Source organism: Antennarius striatus, chromosome 11 (genome assembly GCF_040054535.1).
Source record: "Antennarius striatus isolate MH-2024 chromosome 11, ASM4005453v1, whole genome shotgun sequence".
NCBI lineage: Eukaryota > Metazoa > Chordata > Actinopteri > Lophiiformes > Antennariidae > Antennarius > Antennarius striatus.
Genome location: NC_090786.1, coordinates 6,286,984 through 6,306,248, shown reverse-complemented (window position 1 = coordinate 6,306,248; position 19,265 = coordinate 6,286,984). Strand labels below are relative to the sequence as shown.

The window sequence follows — 19,265 nt, the reverse complement described above, 5'->3', positions numbered from 1 at the left end:
CAGTAAATCCTCTTAACATTGTAAGTAAAAGTCCATTGGTAGCTAACAGTCATGCTATGATATATGATTTGAATCACAACAGAAATTGCCATAGAGATTAAATTTATTACAAAAACTCTTAAGAATAAATACATAAATAAACAAACAAGAGCATAATTAAAATATTACGGATGCTGTGATCCAGTGGTAGTTTATATTATAAATCTTGTAAAAAAAAAAAACCACGCACACAAAATATTAACAGTTCTTTCCTGAACCTGTTTCTTCTTGGACATTGATCATAAAACCATTCTGGTTTCCTGCAGCAGTTTGGCTCTTTATTATAAGGTGGATTTATCAGAATGATAGATAGATAGATAGATAGATAGATAGATAGATAGATAGATAGATAGATAGATAGATAGATAGATAGATAGATAGATAGATAGATAGATAGATAGATAGATAGATAGATAGATAGATAGATAGATAGATAGATAGATAGATAGATAGATAGATAGATAGATAGATAGATAGATAGATTGACTGATCATGCATTACAAACAATTGGATTTTATTTGGTGGTTAACAAGACTATGTGTTTGATTTAACGCTGAACGTGCATGCTTGAATGAATTTTTAAAAAAAAATCATTGAAGCATTCTTCCATTACAAATTAATTAACAGTCAATCATTTTTCTCCTCTGCTCTCATTAAAGCTTTTCTGTACATTTGATGTCTTTCTCCTTTTTAACCTGTCAAGTCTACTGGATTCACACTGCGAGTTCTTCCTTTGTTCCTGTAGGCGTTTTTCTCTTCAGTCCTCCTCTGACAGAGTCTCATGTGGCGTTGATGGTCGGGACCTGCTGTGACCTCTGACCTCTGCTTTCCTGTCCTGCAGGAAGTCTTGAATCTCCCCAGGCAAACACTGGAACTTTTCCTGAAAGTCTGCCTCGATGGCTGCCTGCAGCTAAAGCGAGAAGGGATTGGAATTCACATTGATTGTAGATTTTCGGATTAATTGCCATTTAATGGCTCTTTTTTAAACGCTGCGCTCCAAACAAGTATGACATTATAAGAACACAATCTCAGTGAAATCGGTTATTAATTATGCATCAGTTTTCTGTCAAAAACAAATGAGATAAATTGGTGATGTTTTTAAAAATCCACCCAGTTACTGAGTGCCAACGGCTACACAACTCCAACATCACTGCTAGAGGCTTGACATCACTGAAACACACAGCTTTGATGTCAGCACTGATATTAAACTGTGTGGGTGTGCAGCTACAAACAAAAGCAGCAGCGCATAGACTCTTGGATGAGGAATTTCTTGCTGCACAGCGTCACACATGCAAACTGACAAGATTTCTTGCACTGAGGCACAATATGGAAGAAATAAGACAATTTCCTTATGTGTCACCTTTGGTTTCTGATCTTGTATCTCCTGCAGGAGCTCATTATACTGTTCCACCAGCTGATCATGGCGCTTTGCCTGAGTCTCCTCAAGCTGCAGACAGAAAAATGAAAAGAAATGGTCTTGTGTAGCATTTTATAACTTCAGAGAGATGCAGCTAGACAGAGTAGGAATAAAAGGAAAACATCTTTTCATCATCATCTCGGCTGTGTTCAACTGGTATTTTTTATTTTATTTTTTGTAAATGCTGCTTTAACTTAATATTCTCCATCCTCCGCTCACCCGTTTTATGTTCTGAACCACTTCATTGACGTAGGACTTATTGATTTCGATCTTCTCCCTGTGAACACACAGTCAGACGGCTTGAGTTTGAAGCTGCTTTCTGACAGGAGTAGTTGGATGCATCAGTGCATGTAGTTAATGAAAGAGCTACAGCAGGGTGAGGTGTAGTGGATTATTGTCAGTGTGTGGCTGCAATTTGTACTCTTCTGCCAGATGCTTCTCTTTGGTCTTTGCTTGGTTGATCTTCTCTGTTCTCCTTCGATCCATCTGCCTCTTCAGCTCTTTTTTCTCCCTACAGCCACAAGAAGAAACAGTTGGAAATAGTGTCTGAAAATGATTACAGTGGGGGTTGTTGTGAGCCACATCTGCACCATACTTCCAACCAAATATATAAAATGGTCGCAGTCTTTCTGTTCCAGATATTATGGTGTTGATATAATGAACAAAAAAGTGTTTTATCATAATATAATGATGTCACAGTGAAGCTGACCTTTGAACTTCTAGATTTAAAATAAAATCTTTAACTTTATCTTCCTGGACATCATTGTGAATTTGATCAGTATTGTGCATTACTTCTTGATTTACTAACTAAAATATAATTTTTTCTGTCACAAAGGCCTTGACCTCTGACCCTTGACCACTAAAACCCGTTCAAACTTTTGTGAATTTTGTGCAAATGAGATCAGACAGACATGGAACCACATTGCCTCGGGTAACAACTATCACCCAGCATGAAGATCCATTAAAAAGTGGCAAAATCTGCTCATTATCTCACCAGACTTGTTTCCACCACAACAAAATGTCATAATACATCATGCTGAACACATTAAACCAAGGCTGATTCTGACTTTTACACCCTCATTAATTATGCATACAAACAGAGAACACAAAGACATTTTTATGAAAAAGTAAACTCTAAGCTGAGAAGATGTGAAAGTCAAAGTCTTCTGCAACTTCCAATCTTGGGCTATTAAAAACAATCTTTTAATGTTTAAACAAACACAAGAATTTCTTTGGTTTTTGTCTGAAAGCTTTAATTTTCCAAAATTTTTTTTTAGTACCCTTTGACTTCTACATATGTAAGCAAACTTCGATGTACCACCTCGCTCTGATCTCAGATTTGTAACTCACTTGTCACAGATGTCTTTTAGCCTCTTCATCTGGGCATTGTGGGTCTCGTCAGCCAGGCTGCTCAGGCGATCCGTCAGCTGCAGGAAACACAACCTCCAATCACATCTGACATGTTAAAAAACACACAGCGCCGGGGAACATAGAACTACAGCAGAACATGTCTGGTTGTAGCCTGATTTGACTTTATTTTTCACGAGAAGAGTTTCATTTTTTAATCTTCTGTTAATACTTAGGGTTACTTCAAGATCTGATTTGAAATAAGAACGTCTGCAATAGAGCAAACTGATCAAGGCTTGTACCATTTTAATATGTTCTCTCTGGAGGTACTTCTGACTGTAGTACTGCTCCTGCCTCAGAGCCAGGAGCTGCTGCTGCTGCTCATCTCTCAGCTGCTGGAGGCGCTCGTCCTTCTCGATATCCGAACACGAACCCCTGCAGAGTGTAAAAACAGAGAGATGTGCATTTTATATATATATAAAAATAAAAAAAAAATAGAAAAGAAAATCTAGACCGGGGAGAAGCTGTGGACTTTTATAGTAAAGTACATTACGGGATCTTTCCTGTGTTCATGTCATTTGTGTGTCCCTCTTCATTGGATTTTGTTTTTCTTGCATAACAGCATATTTCTTACGAAATGTCTGAGCTGCTGTTCTCTGTCGCCTCCTTATATTCTCTGCCTGGGTCTTATTTTTTGAATTGTGTGTACCTGGTCTTGCTGCACTGTCTGGCCATCTTCTTATACTTGTTGTTGAACTCTCGGAGGAGCTCCGACGTCTTCTTCTGGTGCCTCCTCACCAGCTCCTTCAGCTCCTTAAACTGACGTTTCTGCTCCTTCTGATAAACCTTCGACTGTTGCAGGCTCTCCATGACGCACGCTGGGACTTCTGGTACCACAAGTGATCAGGCAGCATATTTTATTAGACGTCTACGAGAATAAATAAAGCTCTTTCACAAGTATTGTTCTCTGTTGAAGGTTTCATGATCTCATTTTTAAAACATTACATAAACAATTTTTACATGTCATCATGTTTCGCTACAGGAAAAATACTGTGTTATCAGCACCAATCAGTCACCCTCAAGATTGATGCTTAAATTTGATTGGAAAGCAGGACGTCAACACCGACCTATCAGAACACTCTGCACCAGATCTTCAGTCTTTGCTGCTGGCTTGGCTGCATCTAAAATACAGGACAGACAGTCAACATCAATAAAAAGTCCAAGTAAAGCTCTTCATCATTAAAGACTCTATTAATGACTGTTCTCTGTTGGGTGGAGCTACCTGTTGTCGCTGTTTGCTGATTGGATGCAGAGGCTTTGGGTGTCGTGGTAACAGGGGTGTGGCCTGCAGGCCCAGAGGCGGGGCTGAGTCCATTCTCCAGGGGAGTTGATTTTTGATCGGTTTTACGCTCTGCGTAAGTGTCCGCCTCATCCTGAACAACAAATATGAGTTAAAAAAACAGTTCTACGTTGAAGACAAAGAAAAAAAATTGAAGGAACCGGACCGACCTCAGTCTGAGCATCCTCCTCTACATCCTCCAGTGTCAGAGCCGCTAGCTGTTTGGACCTCTGCTCCAGGAGATTCACATATCGGATCGGGTTGGATAAAGCCTCTATTACATCTAATGAAAAAAAAAAAATCAATTGACTGATAATTGATTGAGAATAACAGAAGTGATGAAATCTTTCTTTTATATGAATACATGAGCAAAAATGAATAAAATCCTGAAAACTCGTACCCGCAAAGTTGTCTGGGACGTAATCCTTGACCTCTATGTAGACAAACACCGCTGGTAATATCAGAGACTGATTTTTCTCATTCCTCAAGCCAATGTAACGATAACCTCAAGAAATCAATTAACAAAACAGAGGTCGGCATTTAAATGTGGAAGACTATGAAGTGAGGAATGTAAGGAAACGTTTGATCATTTAAAACAGCATATGAAACAAATTTGATGGACTTTATTTTATAAGCTATGGATATAAAAGTTGTGATGAAATACCTACCTGGTCTTATTGCAGACACTGGAATAATGCGATGACCTATAAATTTCCCTCCTTCCTCAAAAGCAGCGATTCTCAGAGAAGCCAGCGTGGGAAGAATCACCTGTCAGAGTCGAAGTTAGATCGCTAAAACTCAGATCAGATTCCCTCCTGTCTTCCTGCTGGTTCTCACCTTTTTGAAGACAATAGGCTCTTCATCCCACACTGGGTTGATGGCGTTGTTGTTCTGGGAGGTTTTAGTCTTCAACGCTTTCCTCCTGGTGTCCACAGGAAGGCCAAACATCTCCACCTCCACGTACACACCCACCCGCTTCTCAGTCAGAAACTGGCCTGAAATCACCTGCGACACACAGTTTACAGACAAAAGCAAACGGATGTCACTTAATGGGATTCTACCCTCACAGCCAGGGTAGAATAGATAGATAGATAGATATATACTTTAATGATCCCAAGGGAAATTCAGGATCCCATTATGGAAAGGCTTGAATGAATTACCTTCACAGAGAGGGTGTTGGCTACGATTCCATCCACCGTATTCTCCGTAAAGGGGTCAAAGTGTTTGTCCGGCCGCCTCATGAACTCAGGTTTCAGTCTGTAGCCACTCCGCCCGTTGTACTCAAACATGAATAGATTCAGCTGCATCGACAAATCTGCAACAAAGAGCTAATATTAAGAACAGGCCACGGTCTTCAGGTGAGTTGTTGCTCAGATAAAGACTAGCAACCCAGAAAATGTGTTCTGATTGTACGAAGATCCACTTGCTATTATGATTTTGGATTTTTGAATAAAAGCATCAAGGACAGAAGATCCGGGGGGTTTCCGAGGACAAAGACTCTCACCTATAGTCTGGTAGTTGAGAGCCACCAGCTGACAGCCGGCATTCCAAAATAGTTGAGGCATGAAGTTGGACGAGTCGACTCTGGTTCCTTTAGGATAAATGCGACTCAACTGGGATTTATTATATCTGGTTAATGTAAGGTTAAGAGACATAAATCAGCTTTATTCCTTATTTGGTACCTTTCAAGCAAAAATAATGTGCAAAGAAACAACAGCTATAAAATAAAGTAAAATTTGACGGAATTCTGAGAATGATAGAATAGCTACTGTACATAATACAAGAAGTAAAAGTACTTTGTAATCCAAAATTATGATATATTTCACAAAATAAGTTGATTATAGTAAAACATTAAAAGATAATGAAATATTAAATGGTGCAATATAGATAAAAACATCTCATAAGCTAAATAACAATGATGATGACAAATAAAATGATAAAAAAATGAAACAATACATTTAAGTTACATTTAAAATCAACACCCTTGTCTCTATAAAGCTCGCCTCATAAACATGAAATGAAATCATTGTATTCCAAGTTAAACGTTATACCAGCATAAGCTATAATAGGGATTTGCAAAATTCAAATATCATCACGAGAAAAATTTATGACCAACAAACAGCTTTAGAGGAACAGAACGTGAGGCAATGATGTAACTGTTGTCAAGGATACTCTACAAACTCTACTGGCGACTTAGTGAGATGCTCCAGGGCCTTAGTCTCCACAAATGATGACATGTGGTAACAGCGGGCTGCCTCTACGCACACACACACACACGCATGCACGCACACACACACACACACACACACACACACACACACACACACACACACACACACACACACACACACACACACACACACACACACACACACACACACACACACACACACACACACACGCACACACACAAAACACATGATTGTGGATAACTTTCTTCTTTCTTCTTAAAATCTTCGTAATTTTCCTGTGTCTGTGGTTAAATGAGGAAGGAAATTTCATTTAAAAAGCATAAAAAAAGTTCTGCTTTTCTTACTCTTAGAGGCCTCGAAGGAGTTGAACTTGGTTGGCTGGACATAATTTACCAGCGTGGACATTTCTTCTGTGGCCACGGCCTCACGCTCGGCTGAGCCCTGAAATAAATGACAGCAGGTTGAGTTAAGTTCAACATATTCAGACAAGAGTGCTGGGATTTATGGTCTGATGTCCTCGCCTGGAATTGTAGTCTGAACTTTTCAGCGTCATCATCTGGTTAGCATGATCTGACTGACATGTTTTAAGAGCAGAGAACACTCACTGAGTATCTGCCTCGTTTATTGTACTGTGATTCACTGGCACACACACACGCACGCACACACGCACACACACACACGTCTAGTCCACTAAATCATCCTGATCAAACGTCAATCAACCCTCACAACCGTTATCATTTTCATAGTTTTGGCTTTTATTTTTTTTGTATCCTGATTTCTTTTGGAAAGATATTTCTTCATGTCCCTTTGGTTTCCTCTTCCTGTTTTATTTTATTTCTCCTTGTCTTTTTTTTGTTATTTACCCTGTTACTGACGCTGAGGTTTTAATTTTGATTCTTTCCCTCTCCTCTGTCCAACATATTCCCTGCCTGTTTCTAAATCATTGCTGGTTTGGCGTGCTGTGAACCTTTATGATAAGAAAACCAACCACGAAGGACAACAAAAACACAATGACAGCAAAAATGACAAAACAGCAATACACTGCTGAGAGAACAGAATGATAAACGCACCCACAACAACAGGATAAAAAAGCAGCAACTGCTGACAATCACCAACAACGACACAAAAGATTGACTTAAAGAATATGTTAAAAAAAAATAAAAAATCAAACAACACTTGTAAACATCAACATAAGGTGACAGCAATGAGGGCAACCACACCTCGTTTTGAGCGATGTCACCACTGACCTTTTTACCATCATCATCTTCATCATCATCATCTTCCTCACTCTCAGCCTCCATTTCTGTTAAAATCAAAGTTGAACAATTCTTCATCCTCATCACTTTCCTTGTCCAAATCTTTATTGTGTCTTTATTACTCTGGACGTTTACATGCAGGAGTGACGCGTGGCTTTATAAATGGACCATGTCTGATGGAATATAACCACACAGCTGCCTGTGGTTTCGTGAACACCAGGCTGCTTCTGTGCAGCTGATTATTCAAGCCACTCAAGAACTCACTGACAAAAGGCTCACGGCCAGTGTATGAGTATGTCCTCCATCACAGCCACTCGTCTGTTCGCTGTGTGTTGGTCACGCTCTCAGTCCCAGACTGGTTTTCAGGATCTGGACATCAGAGGTGCCAATAAGGCTCCCTAATTTCCCCCTGCACTGCTGCTTAATCGCTCTTTTGAGCTTCGCACCTCCTCTTGGATGTTCTGCTCATTACTGAGATATGATTGTCGAAGACATGCAGAGGAGTGCAAGAAAAGAAGACATCAATGTGAGCAGATGGAGCAGATTTGTCACCCAAAAATGATGATGGTTGAATAATGAAAGGTGTTCTCAGAGAGAAACACGTCTAAGCTCTGAATACAATAAATTGTTTTATGCAGAAAACAAATGATTCATCATTTGGTGACTTTAATGTTTCAAGTTAAAAACATGTTTTTGTCAGCTTCTGTAAAGTGTATCTGCCACACATAATTCTTTCAAATCAACATGTAACACTCACACTGTGATATTTGACATATTCCTCTGTTTTTCTTCAAATCATTCCTGTAACTCATTGCACCTCTACAAAAAAAACTGTCCCAATTTGGTGACTACATTGTTTTGCAAGGACATCTTAGTGATAAAGGGACACCTGAATGTCCTCTGGTTGTAATATTCCTGAGTCACATGCAGCTCAGTTATTATCTGTTTTGTGTTTTTATACAAAGACTGTTAGTATGTTACACTAGAACACGTTTCACATGGGTTTCTAGGCTGAGGAGGGTCCTTGTGTCTTTGTGTCTTACCGCTCGTGTTGTTGCTAGGAGACACTGGCTCATTGCTCTGATTGGTGGGTTGGTCTGTCAGTCTTTTGGTGTCTATGTTGTTGGATGGTTTGTGGGACTTTTTGTTCTTGATGAGGATTCGTCCCATCAGCTCCTGTGGACTGGGTAGGGGGACGCCAGACTCCAGCTAAAACACACAAAGTGTGGATGCAGTTTGTAGTTGTAGTTAGTTTAATACAATATTTGTCCTGTTCAGTGTGTGTGTGTGTGTGTGTGTGTGTGTGTGTGTGTGTACGCTACTCACTGGGTATTTGTCCAGAGGGTCAATCAGCAGCGCTTCTCCAAAAATAGAGCGGCAATATTCTGCCATTTTGGCCTGCTGCTTCAAACTGATTGACAGACACATAAACATCTCATGTTGGGACTGACGCACATGGATGAACTGACACATTAACCACAAATAGACTATGGCAGAGATTCTTACGAGTCCACGTGGTTTTCAAACGACAGTATGACGGGAAACGGAGAGGTCTTGAAGGCGCACTCTGCGATGGCTTCGATCACCTCCTAGAGTAAGAAATAAAAAGGACCAGACATCAGTACTAAAAAAGTGTTTAGAAGGAGAAAGCATTTATGTCAAATGTTCTAAAGTTTAATCCAATTTCATTGTCACATGCCGGCCCTACCTAATAGCAATTACAGTCTGTCCAGCTGCAATACATCCACCATGGAGACGCACCTTAAAACAGATTTCTGATGTCATCGTAAACCCGTGCGTGATGACGGGTTCCTCCTCAGCGGTTCGTCCTTTCCAGACGTCTAGTTCCACGCATCGGCATCCGGCCAGGAGAACCTGCCTGTACATCTCCACTGAGGAGCTCCCTGCCAGCTGGCCCGCTGCAAATAACACGGCTTTATAAGATTAGACTACAAACAAGCCTCTCTCAAATGTCCAGTGAAGTCCTCTGTGTTGTCCTGACGTTATGTTTTGTTAATTTAAACTCACTCAGCGATGCTGGATATGTCAAAGAGCATAACTGTGATTCACCCTCGCTGCATCAATCAGATTCCATTTGCATTCAATCAGACTCAATCAGGCCTTTTCCCTTCATCCACAGATGACAACAACTACAACTCCCCTTGATTACGAGATCTTACATTCTCATCCTGGCATCAAACGTTTCTCTCTTTTAATTCAAATCAACAGATGCAACAACAATGTTACCCTTGAACAAGGGCTGTTTTCCTGTGTGTGGGAGTGTGTGTGTGTGTGTGTGTGTGTGTGTGTGTGTGTGTGTGTGTGTGTGTGTGTGTGTGTGTGTGTGTGTCTGTGTGTGCACCTGTCAGGTAGGTGTTGTGTGATGAGTTGATGAAATAGTGAGATAGAGGGAAGCTCATGTCTTCAGACTGGTCCAATTTCTCTGGTGGGATGACACCGTTCTCATTGCTGGACAGATAGCTGGAGAAAGCCTGTAGAGAGATGACTCCTACACTCACACACACACACACACACACACACACACACACACACACACACACACACACACACACACACACACACACACACACACACACACACACACACACACACACACACAGAGAGAGAGAGAGAGAGATAGAGAGAGAGCTTTCTTTTCATCCTCTGTTTCACATGCTCCGTGTGTGTGTGTGTGTGTGTGTGTGTGTATGTGTGCGTGTGCATGTATGTGTGTGTGTCTACCTTGCTTCAGCAGCATCTTGTCGAGTTGGTACCTCTCCATCAGGGCGTTGGTCTGCGCGGGACGAAGAGGCGGGTAGAGGATTTCATTGAGCCTCGGGTCTCTTTGCTTGTTGTTGATGAACTCTGTCATCCGATCAACACACAGCGTCCCATCATCCCCTCCTCTACGGGGAAAATCATGACACATCTCGTCTTAAACACCTTTATTACCTTGACGAAATAACTGGGTTGAATTTGGGAATTCGTAACAGGAAGGCAATCAGTTAATAAATCAATGATGACATAATCATTACTGTACTGACAACACGTCTCTGTGAAAGTGGGACACAAGATGAGTCATTCATTGTTCGTTGGCCTGAAGCGACAAATAAGATGTTTTAATAAATCGTGACACAGGACTACATCTATAGCTGTAAGTAAGGTGAAGGATTTTCTAAATACTTACTGCATCTTAAAGATGTTGTTGAGCTCCGGACGTGGACACAGGAAATCCAAAAAGCTCCTATAAATTTCAAGTGTGAAGTCCTCCAACTTGATACTGTCACCCTGTCAAATCATGTTTGGATATTTCAGTTTAATATTGCATTCAGCATCCTCTTCCTACATGAAAAAAGTCTTTTAAATCCATAAATGCCAGCTGACGCTAACATTTCCCCTCATATCTGCTTTAATTCCCAAACTCTCCTCAATTTAAACAATCTTTCTGCTCACAGTGATATTCAAAGTGAAATCCAGCGTGAGCAGGAAAATCATATGCTCTCATATCTTCTTTTCACTGGTTGCTTCAAAACTTGACAACCCATATATTTGGGCTCATTTCACAGCGTGAGTCATTTTGGATAAAAAGCATCAGATAAAAGCCAAAAGAGCGAATAGCAAGAGGAGAAAAATGATAGATTAGTTGTTCTTGCTTGTCTTATATAAATATAGTCATTCACGGAGGCAGCAACAGATTTTCAAAGCATGCATCTCAGGCATATTTAAGCTGGCTAAGTCACAAAGTCTTGTTTGTATTTACTGTTTACTAATGCTGATGACAACACAAAACTATCTAAAGTGTTTACCCGGCTGTAGGGCAGCTTGCAGTTCTCCAATGCGTTTTCTACTCTCTTCCTGTCCGATGAAAACAGTCGAACAATGCTGCAATACATGATGACATCACACCACTATTAGCACTGCTTAACCATCATATGTCACCAAATCTAAACCTTAAAATACATCCCCACACCCTGAAATAACCTGAAATGTCCTGAATTTCCTAATCTCTCCAAATCCCTCCAACCCTTCCTGAAAACTTCCCCTCTTCTGTCTTCACCCCCAAGATGCACTGAGTGATTTTAATTCCGTTCCTAGCTCACTTGTGTAACACAACCTTCCTTCATTACAGTATAATCCATCTCATGCTCTTATAATGGTTGATTACCAGGTCAGTGCTGAATTAAGCACCTCCATGAATCCTGTCCCTGTTTTTGCTTTCCCAAGTGCACATGGAATGAGGTTTATTTTTGGAAGCAAGGGACAGGAAAGAGCAAAGTTTCAGTTTGTCCATGTCTCTACGGATTTCATTGGGCCATTTTCTCACATCCTGGACCATTCACCTACTATCACACATTGTTATGCGTGCAGGATCATTGATTAAATATGGGGACGGGGGCTCACTTCTTGACAGGAATCCGTCCTTCTGCGTTCGGCTGCAGAGTCAATCTGACGTATCTGAAACAAAGAGCTAGAAGTTCATTTCAAGTTCCTCAAAAGCTTTATTAAAGGCTCCCAAATACAACAGGTGACTTCCAAGTAGAGGGGAGTAGCCATGAATACACAAGAGGAATTATCTACAGAGAAACAGGTGTTTGTTGGAGGCTTGGGGGAAAAAAATATCTGGTTTGCATCCATTTGGTGAAAAATGTCAGATATTTGATAGTTTTATGATTGGAGCCACACACGGATGAGAACACCATCAGTGTTAAAACTGTAAAACCCCTCAGAGAGAATGTGTCCATTCTGATTCACATTTCACACAGTTTCATTGACAAAAATGGGAAATTTGTATGATTTCATGGTTATTTTAACACATTATCAAGTTTGACCACCAGACTTGAACAGTATTTAGGAGCCCTGATGAACACTGATAAGATGTCATAGTAGTCTTATCCATTATTTCATTTAAACACTGAAGTGACGGTGGACTTTTAAAAACAGACGTCTTCTCCCTCAAAGGAAGCGCCTCACACTGAGCTACATCAAAAGCACAAATGCATCAGGCCAAGATTCTTTGTTCCCACTGCAAATGGAAGTGTTTTTAAAACATTTTACAAACATTAAGCTTAATTTTTGAGAGAATAATAATAATGACCAGGATGGTGTAGGTGGGACTGACTCACACTAAAGTACAGCTGTTCCCTGGCGATAGAAGATGTCACCAGCGTAATAATGTGACTCACTGATGTGATTTTAATACAGTTTGGACAACAATGCCGCTCCGAGACACAAAAATGCAATAAAGTACATCAGACTGTAGAGTGAACCTATGTGTGTGTGTGTGCATGCATGCGTGTGTGTGTTCGTACTCACGCTTTCAGCAGACTGTGTTCTCTGTTCAGATTGTAGCCCAGCAGGTTGGAAGACAGAGAAAATAGTTCCTCACACCACATCTGTAAAAATCATGCACTCCATTGTAATCATCATCATCATCATCATCATCATCATCATCATCATCATCATCATCATCATCATCATCATCATCATCATCATCATCATCATCATCGTTCATCATCATCATCATCATCATCATCATCATCACCTCCACCAGACATCACCGGTACCTTTGCTTCGTCCTCCTGTGAAGCAATGAAGTTGAGCTGGTTGACGTTTACCAGGTCTGAAGCTGTAACCACGGTAACCATGCGGTTCTCCAGCCGGCCAACCAGGTTTCCAAAGTCGAGCAGCTCTCGCAGCTTGGCCTCCTATCAGGTGACATAGAATAAAAAGCTTTCAGTGGAAGTGGAGCCTCCGAGAAGGTGAGGAGAGCGAAGGTGCCAACCGTTGGTTTACCTGTTTAAAAAAAAATCAAACATTCAAAAAACATTTTTTTAACACAAATAGTACATTTGATTTGATTTAGTGTTGAAGATGCTACCAGTTTTTAGAGTCTGGGGGTAGTGCAAAAATACGGAGGGAAGATTATTGGAGATTACTGATAACATCACAATCGTAGAACAATATCTCCGCTATTTATGGAATGCTTTTCAAGCAACGTACACTGAGATATTTCCAGACCTCAGAGGATAAATGAGGACATAAAAGCATTCAAATACAGCATGCCATGAAAGAAAATAAAGAAATTTCTCAGTCGAGGAATCAAAAGCATTCAGGGGTTACAGAGATGCAGCAGTAAGGACAGCTATGATTAGAAGGTAATGTGAGCATGAGATCGCATAGACCCGACGCATAAAAGATGCGGCAAACAGTACCTTGGGTGTTTTGGTGCTTCTTCCTGTTCTGACATCTTTAACCAGGGTCAGGTCCAACAACTCTGTCTCCTACAGGAAACACAGGAACACGCCGTCAGCTGTTAACTAGAGGTAAATGGTTCATCCTGTGTCCTGCTAAGGATTTAAGCCCACCTGGAGAGAAAGTGTGTGTGTGCGTGTGTGTGTGTGTGTGTGTGTGTGTGTGTGTGCGCGCGCGTGTGTGTGTGTGTGTGTGTGTGTGTGTGAATCAATGATCACATGCTGACCATGTGCTTATTCTTCATATCACAGATTTATATTATTCCTACAGCTGTTCATTGTTCTATATCCGTAGCATTTTAACCACACTATGGCATTTACAACTATACAGAGTACCAATTCATCAGTGTGTGTGTGTGTGTGTGTGTGTGTGTGTCTGTGTGTGTGTGTGTGTGTGTGTACATGCATATACAGTAGGTGTGTTTTCAGTGGAGCTCATTGCCTTTTAATTCTTTAGTTACTTTTTATTTAACTAGACTTTCAACACAAGAGTTATATTTAAACCAGAATGGTTTTAATATTTTAATTGGACTCAGAACTGTTCTGACCCAGGTCCCACATCTCATAATGTTACTACCATGATCAGAATATTACACTTCACTTCTTTCTTCCTTTGGCTGTTAGCCAAATCCGTTCATTATTGTCTTGATTATTGATCATAATATAAATACACCAACACCTAGACAATCTATTTTGTTCTACCTTGTTCTGGTCGGTCCAGTAGAGGTAAAATCCATTAGGATCAACATGTAGAGTCACAGGATTCACAGTAGACAGATCCTAAAGGGGAAGAAAACAATGCCAACAACAAGCCAAACGCTGAGCAAATCATCAAATGAAGGATTCCAATAATAACGGACAACATTCAGGCCCATAGACAGAATTCCATGTCATAATAGAATGGATTAATGCGATTCTTGCCCTTCAAAAAACTATTATGCATCAGTGCTTCAAAAATTCCCATATTGTCAAACAAAAATTTGCATGGAAATGTTAGAAGGAATGAAATGAAATGACTGAAATGAGCAACAATGGTCTTTGTCTCCAAGGTTGTACCTTCTTTGTAAAATTAAACTGGAAAGTCTTGGAAATAAGTATTAAAATTGTTATTTATAATCCAGAGCCTTCCAAACTGATTTGGATCAAAATTTAATGCTTTAAATCAAATTCAGGCTACAGGTCAAATGTATATCAAATTGAGCAACTTAAACTTCAGCTGTGTGAGATCAATACTGCACTAAAAATAAATAGCAAACTATATAAAACTGACCTGAGAAAGGAGCTAAGATCTGCCGAAATAGAATAAAGTGAACCAAAACGGTCTGATTAGTGCTGTTTAAAAAAATACATTTTGGAAGGACAGATAGAAAGACAGAGCGATGGCTGTATCTCCCACATTATACGCTGAAGGCGGGATTAATATAATTAAGGCAGTTTAGCTACGGTAAGAAGATTAGTCGTCAACAACACTGGAACATTTTTAGATTCTATTCAAAAATCTTGTGCCTTATTCAAGGTTTGGTTTGCAACAAAACAAAATGCCGCTTCAGCGTGTTTTATACAGGACGACTAGCAGGATTAGCATTTCGATGGATTCTGGGGGGTCAGTGCGGCACATTAAAGATGAAAATTCAAATCTCAGAATAAACTGACTTTTTCTTTAATGATCATAGTCCTGCAGGGAGTCAAGAGGATCAATCTTAGTCGATGTAAGCTGCTGTTTCTGTTTATGGATGATGTAGAAATCAGAAAAATGTATAAAAGCTCAAGAAAAAGTGAATGATTACATGCTGATTTGATTGAAGGATCTTTTTATTTACTTTTGAATTTGAGGTTGTGAAAATCAATTTGCTGATTCATATATTTCTATATCTGTAAGTCAACATTTATAAAATTCATTTGTCTTTGCACGTCATTTTTGTAAAGGTCATGGATTTTGCTGTCTGAGCTGCTTCCTTCAAAACATTGCAGCTGAATAAATGCATAAAAACCAGCAAAAGCTCAGAAGATGGTTAACTGGATCCCTGGTTGTTGCTTGTTGGCATAGCAACCATTCCTATTTTTCCTAAAGCTTAGTTCTACATTTTGGAGAAATTCTAATATCAAAACACGCAAACACACACAGTTTTGGATTAACTATTAATCATGACATCATATAGATCAACACACACACACACACACACACACACACACACACACACACACACACACACACACACACACACACCCATACGCGTGCGCACACACGCACATATGGTCTAACAAACATCCATTCTTTTTCACACACATCAGTTCCGTTTAGGTGGTGGTAACCATGCTAGTTACCATGGTAACCGCACAGCACGTTTCCCATAGTTAGGACTTGTACCATAGCATACTAACCAACACACACACACACACACACACACACACACACACACACACACACACACACACACACACACACACACACACACACACACACACACACACACACACACACACACACACACAGGTAGCATATTCAAACACTAAACTCAACAAAAACTGGATCTACAGTTGTGCATTTGACTGTTCACATGACATGAATGATGAGTTCTACACGTGTGCGTTACAAACATCCCATCATACATGCGTGCAACGCATAGTAAATGAAGACCCATAGATTCCAAACCAACAGGTGGAAACAGAGAAATTCACCACCATTGATTACATTTCTCACACATGCAGATGCAGACACACACACATACACATACACACATTGACATTACATATACACGTATAAATATATAAACATGATGTGAAACCACAGAAGTTGGACATGTTTTAGTCACCTTACCTCGTCCCATTTAATGAAGTTGCTTCCAGTCCTCAGTGTGTGAGACACAGAGGGAGGCTGGAGTTTCAGTGCATGAACCCCAGGCTGAGCACTAGCCATGGCTTTACACAAACGAATACACTCAGACCCACAAACTGGAGGTGCTCAGACTCAGACACATGGGAGATGCATCTCTGTCACGTCCGGGTCCAAACTCCTCAGAAGTCAGGAAGAGATGCCCGGCTGCAATGGCATCCTCTCCTTGTGAGATTCGCACTTGGCTGCATTTGCTGTCCCTTCCTCTCTCCTCACTCTTTTCAATTTCACTGTTCTCACTTCACTTTCTCTTTGCTCTTTGTCTCCTCCCTCACTCCTATTTTTTTCTTATCCCTCCCTCCTCTTTTCTGCCTCCCTCCCTCTGTTTGTCTCCCCCTCTCTCCTCTCTTGGTGCTGCATCTCAAAGAGAGACAGACTGAAACAGATGCCTTCGTGGGAGACAGGATATGTGTGTGTGTCGTGCGCACATGTATGTATGTGTGCATGCACTGCCTCCACAAATTGACTCATCTGCGACATGCGCACAATGGCAGCCTCCCACAGATGGGGGAGGGATAAGAGAGGGAGAGCAGGAGTGACAGGGAGAGGTAGAGAGGAAGACAGAGGAGAGTGGGAGAGATGGAGAAAAGGGAAAATAGAAAAGGAACGAAGGACGAGATAAAGAAAAAGACATAGCGAGGGAAAGAGAGCGAGTGATTTATTGCAGGGTAAATCAAACCAAGCAATATTTGCCTCATAACACCCTTTTTGAAAATATGCTATGTTGCCAAAAGTGTGTGAACACCAAACATGACAAACATATGTGAGTCTCTCTCCTGAACCATCAGCATTAATCTGCTGCAAACACAGACTCCACTCTGCTAGCTCCATCAGATTTTGGATCCTGGCTGCAGGGATTTGCTGTCACCCTTGGGCTTGTGTAAGCCAATGAAAAGCCTTCACGTCAAAGTGAGTGAAGGGTTTCTTTGCCTTAGGCTTATGTTGATGTTTGAGATACTTTTGGATAGATATTGACAGCATTAACAAGATCTGTATAATAAAAGAGAAAGAGAGAGGGAAAGAAAACAGGAAAATGGAATATTTCTTTAGCAAATGATTCAGGTGTGAAACACCATTAATGATAGATGGGTCTCCCTGACATAATAAAACATTACACATTTTTATTCACACATATTAGAATTTTGGGTTGTTGTTTTTTATTCTGCTCCTGGCATGACACGGTGTTGGATCAAAACCAGATTTTGTGATACCGTCCACCTTATTGGAGTTTTACACTGGAACAAAAAGGGCTTCCTCTAACCTGTTGATAGGATCTATGGCTTCTTCCCACTGCCAGAAAAAAACATGCAACATATGTGTTTGATCGTAGGTGTGGACAGTTGTTTGTCTTTCTATGTGGTCCAGGATGAAACCCTACCTCCCACCAACTGTCATCTGGGGTAGGCTCCAGCCCCGATTCAACCCTGTGTGGGAAAAAGCAGTCAGGGAAAATGAATGAATGAAAATTACATTCATCCTTTCTTGGAATTATGAGTATGGGTGGCGGTAAGCAAACGCTTTGGCATTAAAGTATGCTCAATAATAAACAGGTTCGGCTTAGATTCTTTGTGTTTACAAATATAATACATTGCAACACAGGTAGGAGGAAAGTGGGTGAGACAGCGATTAAATATTGGAATAGCATTTAACAAGAAAACATAAACAATGTGTGAATGTTTCCAAGTACATGATGCGACATTGGCTCACAAAAAATTCCAATAAATACAAAGAGACGCTTCACTGTGAGAATAATGATACAGTGGGTCGTTCTTTCATTCACATCCATGGATATCTGTGATATCTGCATCGCTTCTGAATGAGCAGTAGTTACAAATCCATATTCTGTAAGCCAATCAGAAAAAAAACATGTTCAGCATTTGTAATATAGATGCATACATGCCATAGCATGCTCATAAAAATCCATCCAATCACAAGCAACAATGGCAACAACATCTGTCTTCAGGCCGGCAATTTTCAATGGAACTCCTTCTATTTATATGTTTGTAGCTAAAATTGTAGATATGCCAGTGATTCATGTCCATTATTGCCAGAAAAAGTAAAAAATAAAAAAAGTAATTTACATGAAGACATGCAATGCTATTAACAAGCAAAATAACAATCTACCATCATCCATCTGCACGAGCAATTCATGCAGAAAACTATTGATTCAACATGTACTGTACATGTAATGAGAAACAAGAACATACAGCCCTCTGCCCTGTGTTGAAGCATCACCTCGTACCATGCAGACATATCATACATCACATATATGATATACACCCTAAGGTTCACTTTGCAGCCTACGGCTTCTGACACACTCATTAATGCACAAAAAGGCAGAACAGAAACCAGTGATACAATAAAGGGCAGCAGTGGTTCAGTGGTAGAGCGGGCGGTAGAGCAGGTCGTCCCATGATTCAAGATCGGTGGTTCGATTCCCGCTCCCACCCAAAAAGGAAATACCCGGAGGTGAGCTGACAGTGGGAGGTGTCAGCTCCCACTGTCAGCCTGTACTCACAAATATATAAATG

The 19,265-nt window shown here is 40.4% G+C and overlaps 1 protein-coding gene across 1 annotated transcript; it reads right to left on the bottom strand.

Moving 5' to 3' along the window:
- Window positions 1-505: 505 nt before the first annotated feature.
- On the bottom strand, window positions 506-16,758 carry plcb1 (phospholipase C beta 1). Its single transcript, XM_068327051.1, has 32 exons — window positions 16,660-16,758; window positions 14,544-14,621; window positions 13,803-13,871; window positions 13,155-13,295; window positions 12,904-12,983; window positions 11,992-12,045; window positions 11,397-11,472; window positions 10,778-10,878; window positions 10,333-10,496; window positions 9,953-10,099; window positions 9,352-9,509; window positions 9,097-9,179; window positions 8,917-9,001; window positions 8,634-8,799; window positions 7,582-7,637; window positions 6,679-6,775; window positions 6,315-6,399; window positions 5,647-5,771; window positions 5,303-5,457; window positions 4,980-5,147; window positions 4,811-4,910; window positions 4,543-4,647; window positions 4,313-4,425; window positions 4,086-4,236; window positions 3,931-3,984; window positions 3,513-3,690; window positions 3,106-3,238; window positions 2,807-2,883; window positions 1,878-1,967; window positions 1,676-1,733; window positions 1,400-1,486; window positions 506-949 (listed from the first exon to the last, which is right to left on the bottom strand). The coding sequence occupies exons 1-32, from the start codon at window positions 16,756-16,758 to the stop codon at window positions 797-799; spliced, it is 3,486 nt and encodes a 1,161-aa protein (XP_068183152.1). The 3' UTR covers window positions 506-796.
- Window positions 16,759-19,265: the final 2,507 nt, after the last annotated feature.

What these genes read in the sequence shown, in the direction of transcription:
- plcb1 (XM_068327051.1), bottom strand. Translation starts at nt 16,758, where the DNA reads ATGGCTAGTGCTCAGCCTGGGGTTCATGCACTGAAACTCCAGCCTCCC. An exon ending in CCAACACCCTCTCTGTGAAG is followed by an intron (nt 5,148 to 5,302) that starts GTAATTCATTCA and finishes TGTGTGTCGCAG; the next exon opens with GTGATTTCAGGCCAGTTTCT. An exon ending in AGACAGTGCAGCAAGACCAG is followed by an intron (nt 3,239 to 3,512) that starts GTACACACAATT and finishes TACACTCTGCAG; the next exon opens with GGGTTCGTGTTCGGATATCG.